Below are 16,620 nucleotides of genomic sequence, written 5' to 3'. Positions count from 1 at the left end.
CCTATTAGAGACCAGTAGAGTCTAGTACAGTACAGTACAGTACAGTACAGTACAGTACAGTACAGTACAGTACAGTACAGTACAGTACAGTACAGTACAGTACAGTACAGCCTAGTGCACCCAAGACTAGTATAGTCCAGCCTGTTGGGAGAACAGAGTAGTGGAGGTTGGTATAGGCTATACTAGCATGGAACAGGCTGGACTAGGCTAGACTAGAGTGTACTAGGCTGTACCAGACTCTAATACTCTCTATTAGGCTTTACTAGTCCCTTGTCAGCCCTCTAGATACTCAGACCATAGGGACTAAACACTGCGTACACGGGCCATAGCTTGTGTGTTCACGAGCAATAGTTTCGCATGAGCCTTTGTAGGCCACAGTAAAGTACTGGCTTCTATAGCCTAATAGAGCCCAGTAAAGCCTAGCAAAGCCTACTAGAGCTTAAAACAGCCTATTAGAGACCAGTAGAGTCTAGTACAGTACAGTACAGTACAGTACAGTACAGCCTAGTGCACCCAAGACTAGTATAGTCCAGCCTGTTGGGAGAACAGAGTAGTGGAGGTTGGTATAGGCTATACTAGCATGGAACAGGCTGGACTAGGCTAGACTAGAGTGTACTAGGCTGTACCAGACTCTAATACTCTCTATTAGGCTTTACTAGTCCCTTGTCAGCCCTCTAGATACTCAGACCATAGGGACTAAACACTGCGTACACGGGCCATAGCTTGTGTGTTCACGAGCAATAGTTTCGCATGAGCCTTTGTAGGCCACAGTAAAGTACTGGCTTCTATAGCCTAATAGAGCCCAGTAAAGCCTAGCAAAGCCTACTAGAGCTTAAAACAGTCTATTAGAGACCAGTAGAGTCTAGTACAGTACAGTACAGTACAGTACAGTACAGCCTAGTGCACCCAAGACTAGTATAGTCCAGCCTGTTGGGAGAACAGAGTAGTGGAGGTTGGTATAGGCTATACTAGCATGGAACAGGCTGGACTAGGCTAGACTAGAGTGTACTAGGCTGTACCAGACTCTAATACTCTCTATTAGGCTTTACTAGTCCCTTGTCAGCCCTCTAGATACTCAGACCATAGGGACTAAACACTGCGTACACGGGCCATAGCTTGTGTGTTCACGAGCAATAGTTTCGCATGAGCCTTTGTAGGCCACAGTAAAGTACTGGCTTCTATAGCCTAATAGAGCCCAGTAAAGCCTAGCAAAGCCTACTAGAGCTTAAAACAGCCTATTAGAGACCAGTAGAGTCTAGTACAGTACAGTACAGTACAGTACAGTACAGCCTAGTGCACCCAAGACTAGTATAGTCCAGCCTGTTGGGAGAACAGAGTAGGGGAGGGTGGTATAGGCTATACTAGCATGGAACAGGCTGGACTAGGCTAGACTAGATTTTACTAGGCTGTACCAGACTCTAATACTCTCTATTAGGCTTTACTAGTCCCTTGTCAGCCCTGTAGATACTCAGACCATAGGGACTAACCACTGAGTACACGGGCCATAGCTTGTGTGTTCACGAGCAATTGTTTTGCATGAGCCTTTGTAGGCCAAAGTAAAGTACTGGCTTCTATAGCCTAATAGAGCCCAGTAAAGCCTAGAAAAGCCTACTAGAGCTTAAAACAGCCTATTAGAGACTAAGCAATAGTCCAGCCTTTTGATGGAACAGACTAGGGGAGGGCGATATAGGCTCTACTAGCATGGAACAGACTGGACTAGTTAAGACTAGGTTAAACTAGGCTCTACTAGGCTCTATTAGGTTGTACTAGGCTGTAATAGTCTGGACTAGGCTGTAATAGGCTGGACTAAGCTGTAATAGGCTGGACTAGGCTTTAATAGGCGGGACTAAGCTGGACTAGGCTTGAATAGGTTGGACTAGCCTGGACTAAGCTGTAATAGGCTGGACTAGGCTATAATAGGTGGGACTAGGCTGGACTAGGCTTTAATAGGCTGGACTAGGCTATAATAGGCTGGACTAGGCTGGACTAGGTTATAATAGGCTGGACTAGGCTGGACTAGGCTGGACTAGGCTGTAATAGGCTGGACTAGGCTGTACTAGGCGGGAATTGGCGAGAAACAGCGTCCCGGGAGGTCACATGATGGTAAACGCCATTTACCATAGCATAGTATGGGAGGTGTACACAATGTACACAGCCCATAGTTCTAATATTAGGCTGACTATGGCTCTCCACTGCCCCCCATTGAGAAAATATAGTCGGCATAGAAGTGTTCACGAAAGGTAGTCGCAAGTGTTCACTTCCCATAGCAACTATGGGAAGTGAACGACTACGTGTACACCGAGCCTAGTCTGTTCACGGGCCATAGCATTTAACATTGAGCACTACCTGCCGTGAACACCCTTATTATTGTTATTATTATTATTATTATTATTATTATACAGACAGTGAATGATTTGATTCAGCTATTATAGGAACTAGGCCTATATATTATACTATCAGACAGCCCTACCTACCTATCTATCTATCTATCTACATACCTACCTAGATCAATGACCAGTTTTGTATTTTAAGTGACGTCTCCGTGACGCTCATTATTGTAGGCTACTTACTGTAGGCTACACGCATGTATCCATACGTCTCCACTCCACAAGTTCATAGATTCAGAATCCATAGTCCATGAAATAATCTGACAAAAACGAATCCACAACTCAGCAGTGAAAAAGAAAATCGGGTATAATGCACTCATTGATAGATATTCCTGTTCGTGCCTATCTCCAGTGATTGTGGCATGCAGTTATTCCACAAATATGCCTAGGCCTAGCTAAATAGATCACCCATAAGCGCGTGAACTATAGGTCTATCATAGTCCGACTTCACAAAGTATACAAAATGATAATGGTCACAATGTTTAATAGTATTTTTTATTTATTCTTCAAATGTTTTTTATATAGCAAATATAGGTTTATGTAATATGTATACAGCACGTTGTGCTTCACAGAATAGGTTTGCAAATAAAGATGAAAAAATAAAACGCATTGCAGATAACAAAATAGGGAAACAAATTAAGACAGAGAAAGCGAGCGAGAGAGAGAGAGAGAGAGAGAGAGAGAGAGAGAGAGAGAGAGAGAGAGAGAGAGAGAGATTCATAATGTTCCGTTGAAACAGTCGAAAACTACAGCCACTGCAGTGGCCTTCAAAGGAGGTGGATGAAAGGGATTTAAGTTGTTTGTTGACTTTTGTATTAATGGAGGTTTGTCGAGGGTGAGTGAGAGCTTGGCTACAGACAGTAGATAGCCTATATCCTCAACAAAAACCTGAAATAAAAAATAAATAAGCATTGTCTGTTTCCCGACATGGAAAGTTTATCTAGCCATTCGCGGCCGTCCTCACAGACACGCGCGCACACGCACACACACACGCACACACACACACACACACACACACACACACACACACACACACACACACACACACACACACACACACACACACACACACACACACACACACACACACACACACACACACACACACACACACACACACACACTGACGTTTGCTCAGTCATTTCATTCTGCATGGGGCGAAGCCCGTTTATCATTCAATTGTAGATTCATAAGCAGGCTATTAAGCCTATACTACTGACCCCGATCCCCCCCTCTCTCTCTCTCTCTCTCTCTCTCTCTCTCTCTCTCTCTCTCTCTCTCTCCCTCTCTCTCTCTGTTCCCCCCTCTCTCCCTCTCCCCCCCCCTCTCTCTCTCTCTCTCTCTCTCTCTCTGTTCCCCCTCTCTCTCTCTCCCTCCCCTCTCTCTCTCTCTCTCTCTCTCTCTCTCTCTCTGTTCCCCCTCTCTCTCTCCCTGTCCCCCCCCCCCTCTCTCTCTCTCTCTCTCTCTGTTTGTTGTCTGTTTCCCGACATGGAAAGTTTATCTAGCCATTCGCGGCCGTCCTCACAGACGCGCGCGCGCGCGCACACGCACACACACACACACACACACACACACACGCACACACACATTTCCTATACTACTGACCCCGATCCCCCCCCTCCCTCCCTCTCTCTCTCTCTCTCTCTCTCTCTCTCTCTCTCTCTCTCTCTCTCTCTCTCTCTCTGACATGGACTCCGTGCAGGGCGGGCGGGGCTATTACGCACAGTTTCAAAATGGACCATTGGAGCATCACGGCTGCATATTACGCACGGTTTTACGCATTTCGAATTGGAGGGGTTTCGGACTTCAAAAATCCATTTCGGAATCACGGATCGTCTAAATAGAGATGCGTCGATGTGGGGGTGCGTCGAAGTGGGGGTGCGTCGAAGTGGAGGGTTGTTACCAGACACGCCGGAAGGGGTTAAATAGTGGGGGGACAGCGACGACGTCATGACTCCCCCCTTCCCCCCGGCCCCCTCCCACTGCGTTGCGGGCATGTACGCGCGCACGATTTTTTTTGCTTAATTAATTCATGAAATGACTATAAAACAGTTAACAACACTCTACCCATCCCAGTGTGTCCCATCCTCAAATGTTTTACTTAAGTAAAAGTATCAAGGGTTAGAAAACTTTTTTTTCACATTTGAAAACTTGTGAAATGGGACCTTCTTAGCCTACTTTTACTTTTGGTACTTTAAATACATTTTGATACCAATACTTTTCTACTTTTACTCAAGTACATTTTGAATACCTTACTTTTACTTGTAACAGAGTATTTTTACTTCGCAGAATTTATACTTTTGTTTAAGTAAAACATTTGAGTACTTTTTCCACCACTGGTATTCAGTGCATGCAGTGAGTGACTGTTAGTGCACACAGGACGAGGGAGTTGAGGGACACAGCATAGCGACCCTTCATTTCAATAATGACAATAATGACACCCTCCCCAAAACCTGCAGAACATGTTTAGCACAGCCACAGTGATCAAGACTTGTTTATTAGAGGCAATTAGCATGTCTGGTTGGGGCCGCTTGACAATGCGAACGGTGGGGTGGGCGGAGGCTGCGGAGCTACTGCGCCGGTAGAGAAAAAAAAAGACAGTTCTTTTTTCTTTTTTTTTTTCAAAAGTTTTTTTTATATATAAAAAAAAGAAGTCGATAGCTGAAAAGTGGGGGGACACAGAGGACCGTGTGACCCCGCCTCCGGCGCCTATGGTTGTTACCGTCCCCGCCCCTCCCAGTGAGCTGTGACATTCCGCAAGGAAGCATACTAGGGTGTTACTGTTCCCAATATATGTAAACGACATGACATCAGCTTGTGACTGCAATTTGTTCTTGTTCGCAGATGACTCGGCTCTCCTGGTCTCGGACAAGGACAAATTGCAGGTTGAAAAAACCTCAGCTCTGAACCAGGTAAAATCTGCACCTGGCTCGCTGATAACAAACTATCATTACACCTGGGTAAAACTGAATCCATTCTCTTTGGGTCCAAAATAAACCTCTGCAAGGCCGAAGGGCTTCACAGTCACAAGTGGGCGACATGCAATGTTATCACAAGAAGAGAGGAAATTACCTAGGGCTGTATTTTAGAAGCAAATCTTTCCAGTGGAAAAAATGGGAACTAAAGTGATAAAAAAAAGTCAACCAAAGAACAAGATGTGTGTACAGGATCTCCTCAATGGTCAGTAGGAATACACTCAGGACTCTAGCAGGGGCACTCATCCAATGTCACTTCGACTGTAAATATATAGGGGGGGGCAGTGGATCAGGGGTAGAGTGGCCGGTAGAGCGGCGAGGTTCCCAGTTCGATCCCGGGCTCCCCCAGAGTTAGTGTCGAAGTGTCCTTGAGCAAGACGCTGATCCCCCAATTACTCCCGATGAGCAGGTTGGTGCCTTGCATGGTTTCCTCCGCCATCGGTGCATGAGTGTGTGTGTGTGAATGGGTGAATGTAATACACAATCTATGTAAAGCCCTTTGGATAAAAGTGCTATATAAATGCACCATTTACCATTTATAAATGCATCATGGTACCATAGTGCCACAAAGGCCTTAAAAACAAGGCTTCAGACATCCCAAACTAAACTGGTCAGACTACAGCTTGGCCTTACATCTACAACTCATTTAACCCCTGCGCACTTTGCTAGGGTGAGATGGCTCAGGGTAGAGGACAGAGTACAGCAACTTGCAATGTTTACTGTTTACTGTACATGTTTTAGATTTGTCTGTCATTAAATGTTTCGATGAGTCCAATGGAAACAAGCCATAGTGCTTTCTTGGGTTTAAAATCCTCTTAACAGACCTTGTATTGAACTTACTTACTTCCCTGTGCTTGTCTTTGCAAACTGTCAATAAAGTATTCAACCAATCAATCTGTAAAAAGTCCAAGCCTGTCCCAGAAATGCCCCCCCCCCCTACTGTTTACTGTACATATTTTTCTTTTTGAGTTCTACTCGTTTGTATGATGTTTTTGCATAGTGTTGTATATTATTGTTTGTCATTACATGTTTCGATGAATTTAATACACTATAGGCTACACAGGACCCCAATGGAAACATAGTGCTTTCTTGGGTTTAATCCTTTTAGCATCCTTTTGTATAAAACTGTACTTTCTGTGCTTTTTTTGCAAACTATTAATAAAGTATTCAATCAATCAATCAAACAAGCAATGTCACAGAGCTCTGTTAAACACAATGCTGTAGTACCCCCTCCAACAGTATATACTTTCCACATTTTCTTAAACTGTTTTTATTACATTTTGACACTTGCTTTGGCAATGTAAACGTATGTTTTCTCATGCCAATAAAGCTCCATTGGAGAAAAAAATGAATTGAATTGATAGGAGAGCCACTAGTTGTATCGGTACAGGCGTCCAACACTGATACCTAAAAGGCACAACAGCTAGGTCCTCAGACCGCGCATGCTCATTACTCAGCTGAAGTTGCTGCCGTAGTCAGCAGCAGCAGCAGTACGGGACGGAGAAAGACCATCTAATGAGCAAAATAACAATAACTGTGTCGACAAAATGAAGTTACCTTACACTTAAATTTCTGACAAGTAAGTGTTTTTGTTTAAAGCTTTCGTTTCCATATATTTGTATCATTGTGTGGCTATGATAAAAGGCTAGCTGTTAGCCAACCAGCTGGCCTGGTCACCAGCACAAAGAAGCGTCCACTGCGGTGTTGCCAGTTTTTTTTTTGTTGAGAGAACGAAGCAACCAGGTCTCAAAGCAACTAGGTCACATTTAAAGCACTAAAACCCTTTTATGGGCTATCTGAAAATAGCCGATATATGTCTACAAGCTCACAACGTGTCGCGAGCTTGTAGATCTGCTATTTAAAAAAAACTCTTGGTAAAAAACTGGAATATTTGGAATATTAATTAAAATAATATTATTAACACAAATGCTCCCTGCATGGCCTCAAAACATTTTCATGAAAATATTTGAGAACCACTGGTTTAAATAATAATTAAAAAAATTGGAAGCAAGCCTAAATAAGCGAGGACACTTTAGAAACGAGCCCAAAAAACCGCAACCACCAATATTTACAAGCAACTTTACAGAAAAACAAGCCCAAAAGCCGCTTATAATAGGCCGACATGGCAACACGGGTCCACTGCTGCTTATTTATTGTGCTTGACTCGAGGTAACCCTTTTAATGCTGAGACCAAACCCTGTTGGCCTATTAAAGCCACATTTCACCGTTCGAGATTCATTTCACAGAAATGGACCATGTTCTGCTATGATACCAGGGGCCAGTTCTGGTTTGTTTGATCAATTAATCGCCATTTGAATGAAATCCCAACCAGCTAATCCTACATTAACTACAGCCGGGTTTGGCTAGATAGGCTAACATTACTTAGCTACAGACGTGCTATCTGGAACTTGGCTAGGTTTTAATAAATGTGATGATACGTCACACTTAGTATCGACTCGTTTTCAAAGGCCTGACAAACACCAACTTATTTATAATGGTCGAAGACGTGTGAAAGGATAGTTCTAGCGTACATTGTTTACTCTGCATCCTTTTGATTGATTGAATACTTTATTTAGCAGTTTGCCAAAAAATAAAAAAGCACAGAAAAGTACAGTTCTATACAAAGGGATGCTAAATATGATTAAACCAAAGAAAGCACTATGGCTTGTCATATGGGTCCTTCTTTATTATGGATCCGACTTTGGGGGATTGAGTTTTTGCATCCAAACAGGGAGCCGAAGCGTGTCATCATCCCCCTTACAAACGCAGTCTCATAACTAGTTTTTCCACCAGAAAGTTATTTATCGAAAATCACTTAGTCAATAATAATAACTTTGGACACATTTCGTATTGTGATAATTATAGTTGGGTTGAATGTCGGATCTCTTTACTGTCCAAACTGGGGTGTTGGCTACTCACTCTGATGGAAACATAACGTTGCTTTAAGCAACATCACTTCAATCCCATTCTGTCATGTACAGTCATGACATGTACAGTCACTGCTGAATGGAATGGCAAAACATCCGAGCACATACGGTGATGTAGTAGAACATGGATTGCAGTTATTTTAAATCGTCACATTCAAACCACAACCTTATCTTATTTCATCCAGCCAAATTTGCAATGATGATTGTTATGGTGTAGGCCTCATCCATGTCAACCAACTGCAGAAGCTGAACCATAGTGAAGCTGACTATAATGTAGCCATAAAATGCAGCATACATTAATTATTTCCTCTTATGCATTATGGGATTCATTGTTAGGCTGCTGCCACCAAATTTAATGCTGTGTTAATTTCAACCATACGGAACCATGGCACTCTTTCTTTATGGACTAATAAACTAATCTGCAATCAGATTGTGGTTATTTTGTCCAGTTTTGTAACTAAATGACTGCTGGCTAAGAGGCCACCGGCTATGATTAATGCAGGATTTTAACTGGGTTAAAGACATGGCTTTGAATTTGCTCTTGCATAATATGAACAGCCTGATTATACATTGAAGTGGATGAAATTGCTCTTTTTTTTCACTGTCTGCTGTTGGCACAGCCCCATAGGAAACGGAGAGATTGGAGAAGTCAGCTGGTGGTTTTGTAGCCTGCTGTCATTTTGACTGCCATTTTATTCCACAAAAAGAAGCCATTCTCCATCTGTCTTAGCTCTTTGCTAGCCTCAGGGTGTATGTATAAATGGCTTTATACAGAAACAAGAACCCACTGTCATTTGCAAAAGGTCATACAGTAATGCATGTGGAAAAATACCACATAAAAGCAATTTCACACCTGGGTGTCTGTTTATTTTCTCACTTATTTCTGTTCTTGTCTTCCCAGCATGGTGAGGAGAGAGTGTCTCATGTTGCATTTAGTGGTATTGTGACATGCTGGCCTGTCTGCCAGCATCAGGTGACCCTACCAGACAACTTCTCCCCCGCACGCAGATGAACACTGGACTTCAGAAATGTAAGTGCTTCCTTCCACCATCTTGTGGTCATGGTCATATTTCCACTGTAATGAGTCATGTCTTTACGAGTCAGTTTACACAGCTGAACATTCCTTGTTATCTGGCTCATTGCAGGGGAAACTACACAGAAAATGAGATCTGCCAACTATCCAACTCCAGCAGAATTGGATGCCTATGCTAAGAAAATTGCCAACAATCCTCTGACCATCCAGATCTTTCCCAACAGTGTCAAAGTACCTCAAAGGAAGCACATTCGCCGCACAGTAAACGGTCTTGACACATCCTTGTCCAGCCAGCGCCACAGTCCCTATCCCTCTCAGGTCAGTGCCAGAGCAGGCCTTCTGGCCGTCCTCCGTGCGCCTGCGAAAGGCATTATAAAACATTCGGACGGCAGTCACGTGAGACTACTTCATAAGTCCATCATGAATCCTAACAGTGGCCCATACACCACTCAAAGCACTTTAAACCCGCCTCAGCCTGCTGGTCATCTACAGGGCCCTTCTCAGCCTCAACCCCAGCCCCAGGCCATTGCTGCCCAGAAGCAGGGCATGGCGCATCCACAGGCATTACAGCAGCAGCAGCAGCAGCAGCAAAATCTGGCTCATCCAATGACTTTGCAGCAGACACAAAGTGTGCCCCATCAACAGTCTTTACAGCAAAGGAATGTGGCTCACTCACAAGCTCTGCAACGGCAACAGAGCCTGTCCCAGATGCATGCGTCACAACAAAAGCAAGGCTTGGGTCATCCACCAGGCCTTCAGAGACAGCAGAGCTTGCCACACACCCAGACTCAACAGCAAAAGCAGAGCCAGTCATGTTCGTCTATTGTGCCACCACAGCAGCAGCAGCAGCATCTTTCGCATTTGCAGACACTGCAGCATCAGACCGCTCCTCATCATCAAGCTTTACTACAACCACAAGGAGTGACTCAGGATCTGCGGCACATGTCTGATGGAGCCCAGCTTCCAAGCCTGCAGCAACCCCAGGGCCTAGCAGGGCCACAGCCCCTTCCACAGGCTGGGAATGCAGGACCTCCGGTCACCCCCAACAGCCTCCAGCAGCAACCCCTGCCTGGTGCCTACGGGTCACGGAAGCTGCCTGACGCAGATGCCCCACCAAACATTACCGTATCTACCTCCACCATCCCTCTGTCTATGGCATCCAGCCTGCACCAGAACCCTGGAGACCTGAGCGACATTGTAAACCAGATCAACCAGTTCTGCCAGGCGCGGGCTGGCGTTGGAACCACCTCGGTGTGCGAGGGCCAGATCGCCAACCCCGGTCCCATCAGCCGCAACCTGCTTATCAATGCCAGCTCCAGGGTGTCTTCTCATCACCTGGCTTCAGGCCCTATGCCCACTTACATGATGGGAGGAGGCCCAGACAAAGCCCCACCTCAGGGCCCTGCTGCTGTTGCCCCCCAGCCACAGCATAACCTGGCTGCTATGAACAGTATGTCTGCCTATCACACAGATGCAGAGCAGCAGCGGCACATGCAACAGCAGCAGCAAATGCAGCACCAGCACATGCAGCAGCAGAAACAGCAACAGTTACAGCAACATTTGCAGCAACAGATGCAACACCAACAGATGCAACAGTTACAACAGCAGCGTTCTTGGGCCCAGCACCAACTGGCCCACATGCAGCAGCCAGCTGAGGGAGCCCACCCTTGCAAAGCTCCAAGGAGAGAGCCGCCTTCGGGGCCTGAATTTCCTACCCGAAACCTCAGCTATCCACATAAGCTGCCCAGTGCTGCCCAGTCCTACCCCTTAAAACACCAAACAGACAAACCACAGTCCATGTCCCCCGTCAACGGCCCAGCAGGCAACATGTCTTACAGCAATGGTCACTACATGCAGCCCCCATGGGCTGGCATCCCGGCTACATCCAGTAACAATGCTCCTCAGGACCTCCCAATGCACTTCCAGGGAGGGCAACCAAGGGCATCTGTGGACTGCCACCCAGGAGCAAAGTATAGGCCTGCTGGGAAAGCAGGGCCTCCTGACCAGTCCAAGCTGACGCAGGGAGCGGATTACCTAGGAGGGGACTACCAGAATCCTAGCTTCCCAGAGCAGAATCTGGGTGTGTTGGAGAAGATGCACCACCCCCCCCCCGGTCAAGCCCAGGAGCCCAACAATGGAAGAAATGTCCACGGTCATCACCCAGGCTATCGATAAAGCATGAGCAACATCCTCGCTTGGTTTGTGTTGATATGTTGTCACAAACGCCTACATTGGAATTACCCATTTGTCCTAAAGGATGTTGCAAGTGATTTTATTTGAACGTATCCACAGTTTTATTGCTTACATGCTTGATTTCCCTCTAGTTAATTTTTTTCAATGGTTTCCTCAGGTCTTAACATTATGTCTTACCTAGGGCTGACCCGAATGCTTCTTTGAAATGATAATCGACACCAAAATCGGTAATCGAATGCTTTATTTCACATAAACCTGTAGACTTAAAATGACAGCGCGCTGTTCACTAGCTGAATCAAACCCCTATCTAACACTAACCACAGCTCATCTGCTACCAATATCTAACTTAAACAAATGTGGTTTTCCAGCCATGTTGCCAGTGTGTACTGTGCTTCCGGGCATACTGGCTCCAGCCGCACTGCAAGATAAAGCATTATTTTAGCATTAACTAAACTCTCATCTGTGAGTTCATTTTAAATGATACGTTGTTATTTTATCCATCTGTATGTTAACAGTAAAACTGGCATGTTTGCTGTGGTTGGAGACGCTCTCCCTACTGCTATGGTGAAATGCTGCTTTGGTTGTTATTGCACCACCTGTACAGCGCCAGCATTGTACAGTATGTATTTATACCATGGTATGCTATTTTAGGGTCTATTTAATTTGCATTCATTTTACCTGGTCGACCCGAAGTGACACTACACGTGCCGCCGTCTGAGCTGCTGTTTGAACATCATTGCAATTATCTCTGGCTGTCAGAGAGGGCAATAACACGTGCAGAATTCCTGGATTGCCTGCTTAAAAGTAAAACATTTACCAGAATTTGTTCTGCAGGGTTATAGGATTGAAGTAATGGGTTTCACGTTCTGATTCATGCATTCAAATGGTCTGTTATTCAAAACAGGGGGACTGCTGTTCAGTAATAAAAGACCATAGAATGCCTTAATTAACCAATCACAATGAAGTATTCAAGTCCAAGCTTCAAATGCCTAAAAGGTGTTCGGGACAGCCCTAGTCTTACCGTTGCATCAAATGAAGGGTTTTTCACACATTTGCATGGATGTGCAGCTCTGTATGTTGTTCAGAAACTTGGGTCACAGCTGCATATTCATATGATTGTCACATTTCTATTCTGAGGCTAATTACAGAGCTGTGCTTTTCTCTTGCATTAGTGGCCTTCCCACTGCCCAAAGGCAAGATTTAGGGTTTCCTTATGTTGAATTTTCATCATGAGTTCAGCCACAGCCTCAACAGGATGGTTGTTTTTTGTCCAGAGACTACCACCTCTTTTTGAGGTCCACAGCACATCAGTTAAAAGTCCAGCTCAGAGCTGTGAATAGCAACTGGAGCGGCATAACAGGAATTCAGAAGTGGCCACAATGTGTGAATTGACAACTCCACATTACCTGTGGTCTGACTTTATGCTACAGGAAATGAACAAAGCCGGCAGTATAGTGAACAGTCCAGCGCTTTGCTTGGGGACAATGATATCCCATAATCTTGGGCCAACTCTTCCCCTTTTCTCTCCCACCATTATCAGGTATATGTTGTGTATGCCCAGATGTTATATCAAAAGTGCTTCTGAGGTATTTTGTGTTATTGCAATATTTGTTTTGTTACTTAATGTAGATTGTTCCTACTTGAATTTTAGGGAGGACTCGAGTGTTGAGAACCAAGAAAATGTAATGTTATGCTCAACATCGGCATAAGGGAGCAGAAGGCCTGTAAGGAAATGACTAATGTGAAATGGTATTACTATAAAGTTTGATTTTAAAACAGTTATGCATTTATTCTATACATGATCATGTGTGAAAACCAAATTGGTCACTTGCAAGCATGCAAGAAAACAAATAATGCAACATGGGGGACACTTAATTTCCTCCCCAAAAACCTTTTGCTCACAACTTTACTGCTGTATTGGAAGTGAACTGAATAGGCGTGACAGTTATGTCTATGTGGCTTGTGGCGAGCGCATCATCCACTAACACTAGCCTTACCCTGTGCTGTATATCTACTACCTACAAAGTAAACGTAATGTCCAACCATTGTATGCAGGTTAAATCTAGCTAGATTGGTCTAGCATGTATATCAGTCTATTTTCTCCTCAAGTTCTTAGTCTTGTTGGGCTGAAGATGTCTGGGCACCCACTGTTCCATTCTCCTCTTGAAGCCAAGCCTTGTTGGAAAAAGCCTTAAATGTTACTCAAGTTACCCTCATCTAAACCTACATCTTAACTGTCACTTGACTTGACTTTATCTGTCAAGATTTTGGAAGAAAGTTTGTATTCAAATGTGTGACGTGGAAGGTAGTTTGAACAATTGTCTCAGCATCTGTTAAAAGTCTGATTGTGAGGCAGTGGAGATGGATCATTCGAATGGAAATTGGCAAATGGCAGAGCTTATGTGGACCATATCGTAAATTATGAGGGACAATTGGTTATTGTTGTATGCAAAATCTCCCAACTTCTGTTGCCTCAGGTCTTGCCTGTGTCTAATTGTCTTGTACGAGGGTCATTTTAAGTGATAAAAGTATCTCTCTCTCTCTATATATATAGTATTTAGCAGAGTTTTCTAGAAGTGTAGCATTGGGCTGTAGCTGCGATTTTTAAAGTATTTAGACTGTGTCTCTTTAGTTATACCTGATTTTAAAAGGAATGCCTGATTTAGTTTTCTTAATTTATTTTATTTCTATGGACCACTGCATCCTGAAGCCATAGGTGTTTTCCGCGTTAGGTGCCATAGTAAAGCAGATTGGTAAAAATACAGTGTAACTGTCTGTACTGGGTTAAGAGGTTCGCAACGACAGTTTATTCTCATATCTTTCACAACACATACCATTATTCCTCTTTGAATCCTTCTCAGAACACATTGCAGGTCCAAAGGGGGAAAGATTGGTGAGATAATGCACCAACTCCAAGGAAAGATACATGAGATTCATGACATTAGCTTTTTCTGAATTTTGGTCTTATTATTGATGGCAGATAATTTTTCTTTCTGGCTCTCATTTCTGATGTGCCTGCCTGCCCCTTGAAGCTGCTATTGAATTTAATCTTAATACACTAGTGTGGAGTTTGTGTGTGTGTGTGTGTATATGTGTGCGTGTGCATAGTAGCAATGTTTGGGGCTGTAGCCGTGGAATAAAGTGACTATATGGTAGGTGTCAATAACCTCTTTTGAGATGCAAGGATTTATGTTGCAGGACAGTTACTACAGTGAACAGACTAAACGGAGGACTAGTTGGACCTGTCCTGCTGTTGAACTGCCATGCTACAGCCCTAGGAAGTCAGGTTATACAGTCTCGTTTCATATGAAGTGCCTCCACTGGGCTAAGTATGGACAATATTGTGTATCTATGCTTGCATGATGTGTGTGTGTGTGTGTGTGTGTGTGTGTCAGGCTTAGGTACTTGCACACAGGTGTGCACACTCACAAAGGTGCACTAAGTTAATCTCTGTTGGGGGACCAAGCTACTTACTGTAACTACTGATACTGTGTCATGGACTGATGTCCTGAGTTGTGCCACGATTCCTAGACACTGTTGGGACATGTGAACTGTTGCTGCTGACTCACTGACCAAAGTGACCCAAGCGTCCCTTCTCTTTTAACCACCCTGGCCCAAAGCCATGACATGAGTGTCATGGGGACATGTTCTCTTGTTCTAAACAAAGTGTGGTGACATAAACTGGGGCTGCCGCCCTCATCTGGACCGTTTTTAAAAGCAAGCTTGTGAAATTGTGTTAATATGACTTATGAGGATGTGAATCAAGTATTAAATCAAATCTAGAATGAGTTGTTCCTGTCTCCCTTAAAGGCTGCAGCCGTTCCCATGTGCAAACGCGCACCGTCTTGAATTCAAGGTTTATTTTTTTTTGGTTCAGATAAAAACACTAGGTTGATTTTAAAAAAGTGGAAATGTTTACCAGTAGGTGGTGTTAGGCACTGTAAGAACCTCATGAGCATCTGCTTGAGTACACTGTAAAGGGTCCTCTCACTTAATGGAGATGGCAATATTCGCTGGGGTACAGGTATAACGACTCTCTCTACGTTTATTTTTACTCCGAGATGTGATTGTCTTTGATTCATGAAGCTCTATCATGTCCAGAGTGGTGGTGTTGTTGGGGAACTCACTTTCCCTTCTTTGTGGAAGTGTGATATTCAAGTTTGCCTATCCTTCAGGAACAAAATGTCTTGCACAAACATTCCCCCTAACCAAAATAAAGTTTGCAAATGCAAAATGTTTTGTTTCATGTGTTTCACTGTGTTTATATACTGTAGAAAGAAAATTGTCAATGTATGGACTTTTGACCATGAGCCAAATCCAGCTTGCCGTCACTATGTACAATTTAATAAATTAATAATTCAGTAAACAGTTGAGTAACCTGTTACACAGTGAAGTAGTTTTTACAAAACAAGGATATATGAAGTTAAAGGGTTAGTTCAGATTTTGAGTATTTTCTGTAGGAAATACTTACCATTAATGTAGTGGTTGCAAAGGTATTAATTGATTGCCCGAGTCCCGTGGTCGGAGTTATGGTCCGGTTCTGATAAATATGAAGTAGTTCCGGTAGATTAGTAGATTTGGTGGGGGCCGCTCATTAAAAATAAATTAATTAAAAAAACTAGCGTCATTTGTATTGTTGACCTATTTCTACTATAGAGCAGGTTTCGTTCAATTTCGACCCCTCTGTCACATGGTACTATTTTTTTTGTGTCATATTTTGTGCGTGAGTAGGCTGCCGCGGCGCAGTGATTCTGGACACAAACATTAGTAGCCTACCATGTGACAGAGGGGTCGAAATTGAACGAAACCTGCTCTATATGGTAGAAATAGGTCAACAATACAAATGACGCTAGTTTTTTAAATTAATTTATTTTTAATGAGCGGCCCCCACCAAATCTACTAATCTACCGGAACTACTTCATATTTATCAGAACCGGACCATAATTCTGACCACGGGACTCGGGCAATCAATTAATACCTTTGCAACCACTACATTAATGGTAAGTATTTCCTACAGAAAATACTCAAAAAATCTGAACTAACCCTGACATGAAAGAACAGATCAAAAGTATATGACAAACTACTTAGGAATAAAGTGATTCATA

At 43.7% G+C, this 16,620-nt stretch overlaps 1 protein-coding gene across 1 annotated transcript; it reads left to right on the top strand.

The window, feature by feature from the left end:
* The first annotated feature begins 6,821 nt into the window (after nucleotides 1-6,821).
* On the top strand, nucleotides 6,822-15,757 carry fam222bb (family with sequence similarity 222 member Bb). Its single transcript, XM_080429350.1, has 3 exons — nucleotides 6,822-6,941; nucleotides 9,191-9,319; nucleotides 9,435-15,757. The coding sequence occupies exons 2-3, from the start codon at nucleotides 9,238-9,240 to the stop codon at nucleotides 11,495-11,497; spliced, it is 2,145 nt and encodes a 714-aa protein (XP_080285476.1). The 5' UTR covers nucleotides 6,822-6,941; nucleotides 9,191-9,237; the 3' UTR covers nucleotides 11,498-15,757.
* Nucleotides 15,758-16,620: the final 863 nt, after the last annotated feature.

This window comes from Gymnoscopelus braueri, assembly GCF_963280865.1.
Source record: "Gymnoscopelus braueri genome assembly, chromosome: 5".
Taxonomy (NCBI): Eukaryota; Metazoa; Chordata; class Actinopteri; order Myctophiformes; family Myctophidae; genus Gymnoscopelus; species Gymnoscopelus braueri.
This window is presented reverse-complemented; position numbering and strand designations above follow the sequence as displayed.

What these genes read in the sequence shown, in the direction of transcription:
- fam222bb (XM_080429350.1), top strand. Translation starts at nt 9,238, where the DNA reads ATGCTGGCCTGTCTGCCAGCATCAGGTGACCCTACCAGACAACTTCTC. An exon ending in GAACACTGGACTTCAGAAAT is followed by an intron (nt 9,320 to 9,434) that starts GTAAGTGCTTCC and finishes GGCTCATTGCAG; the next exon opens with GGGAAACTACACAGAAAATG.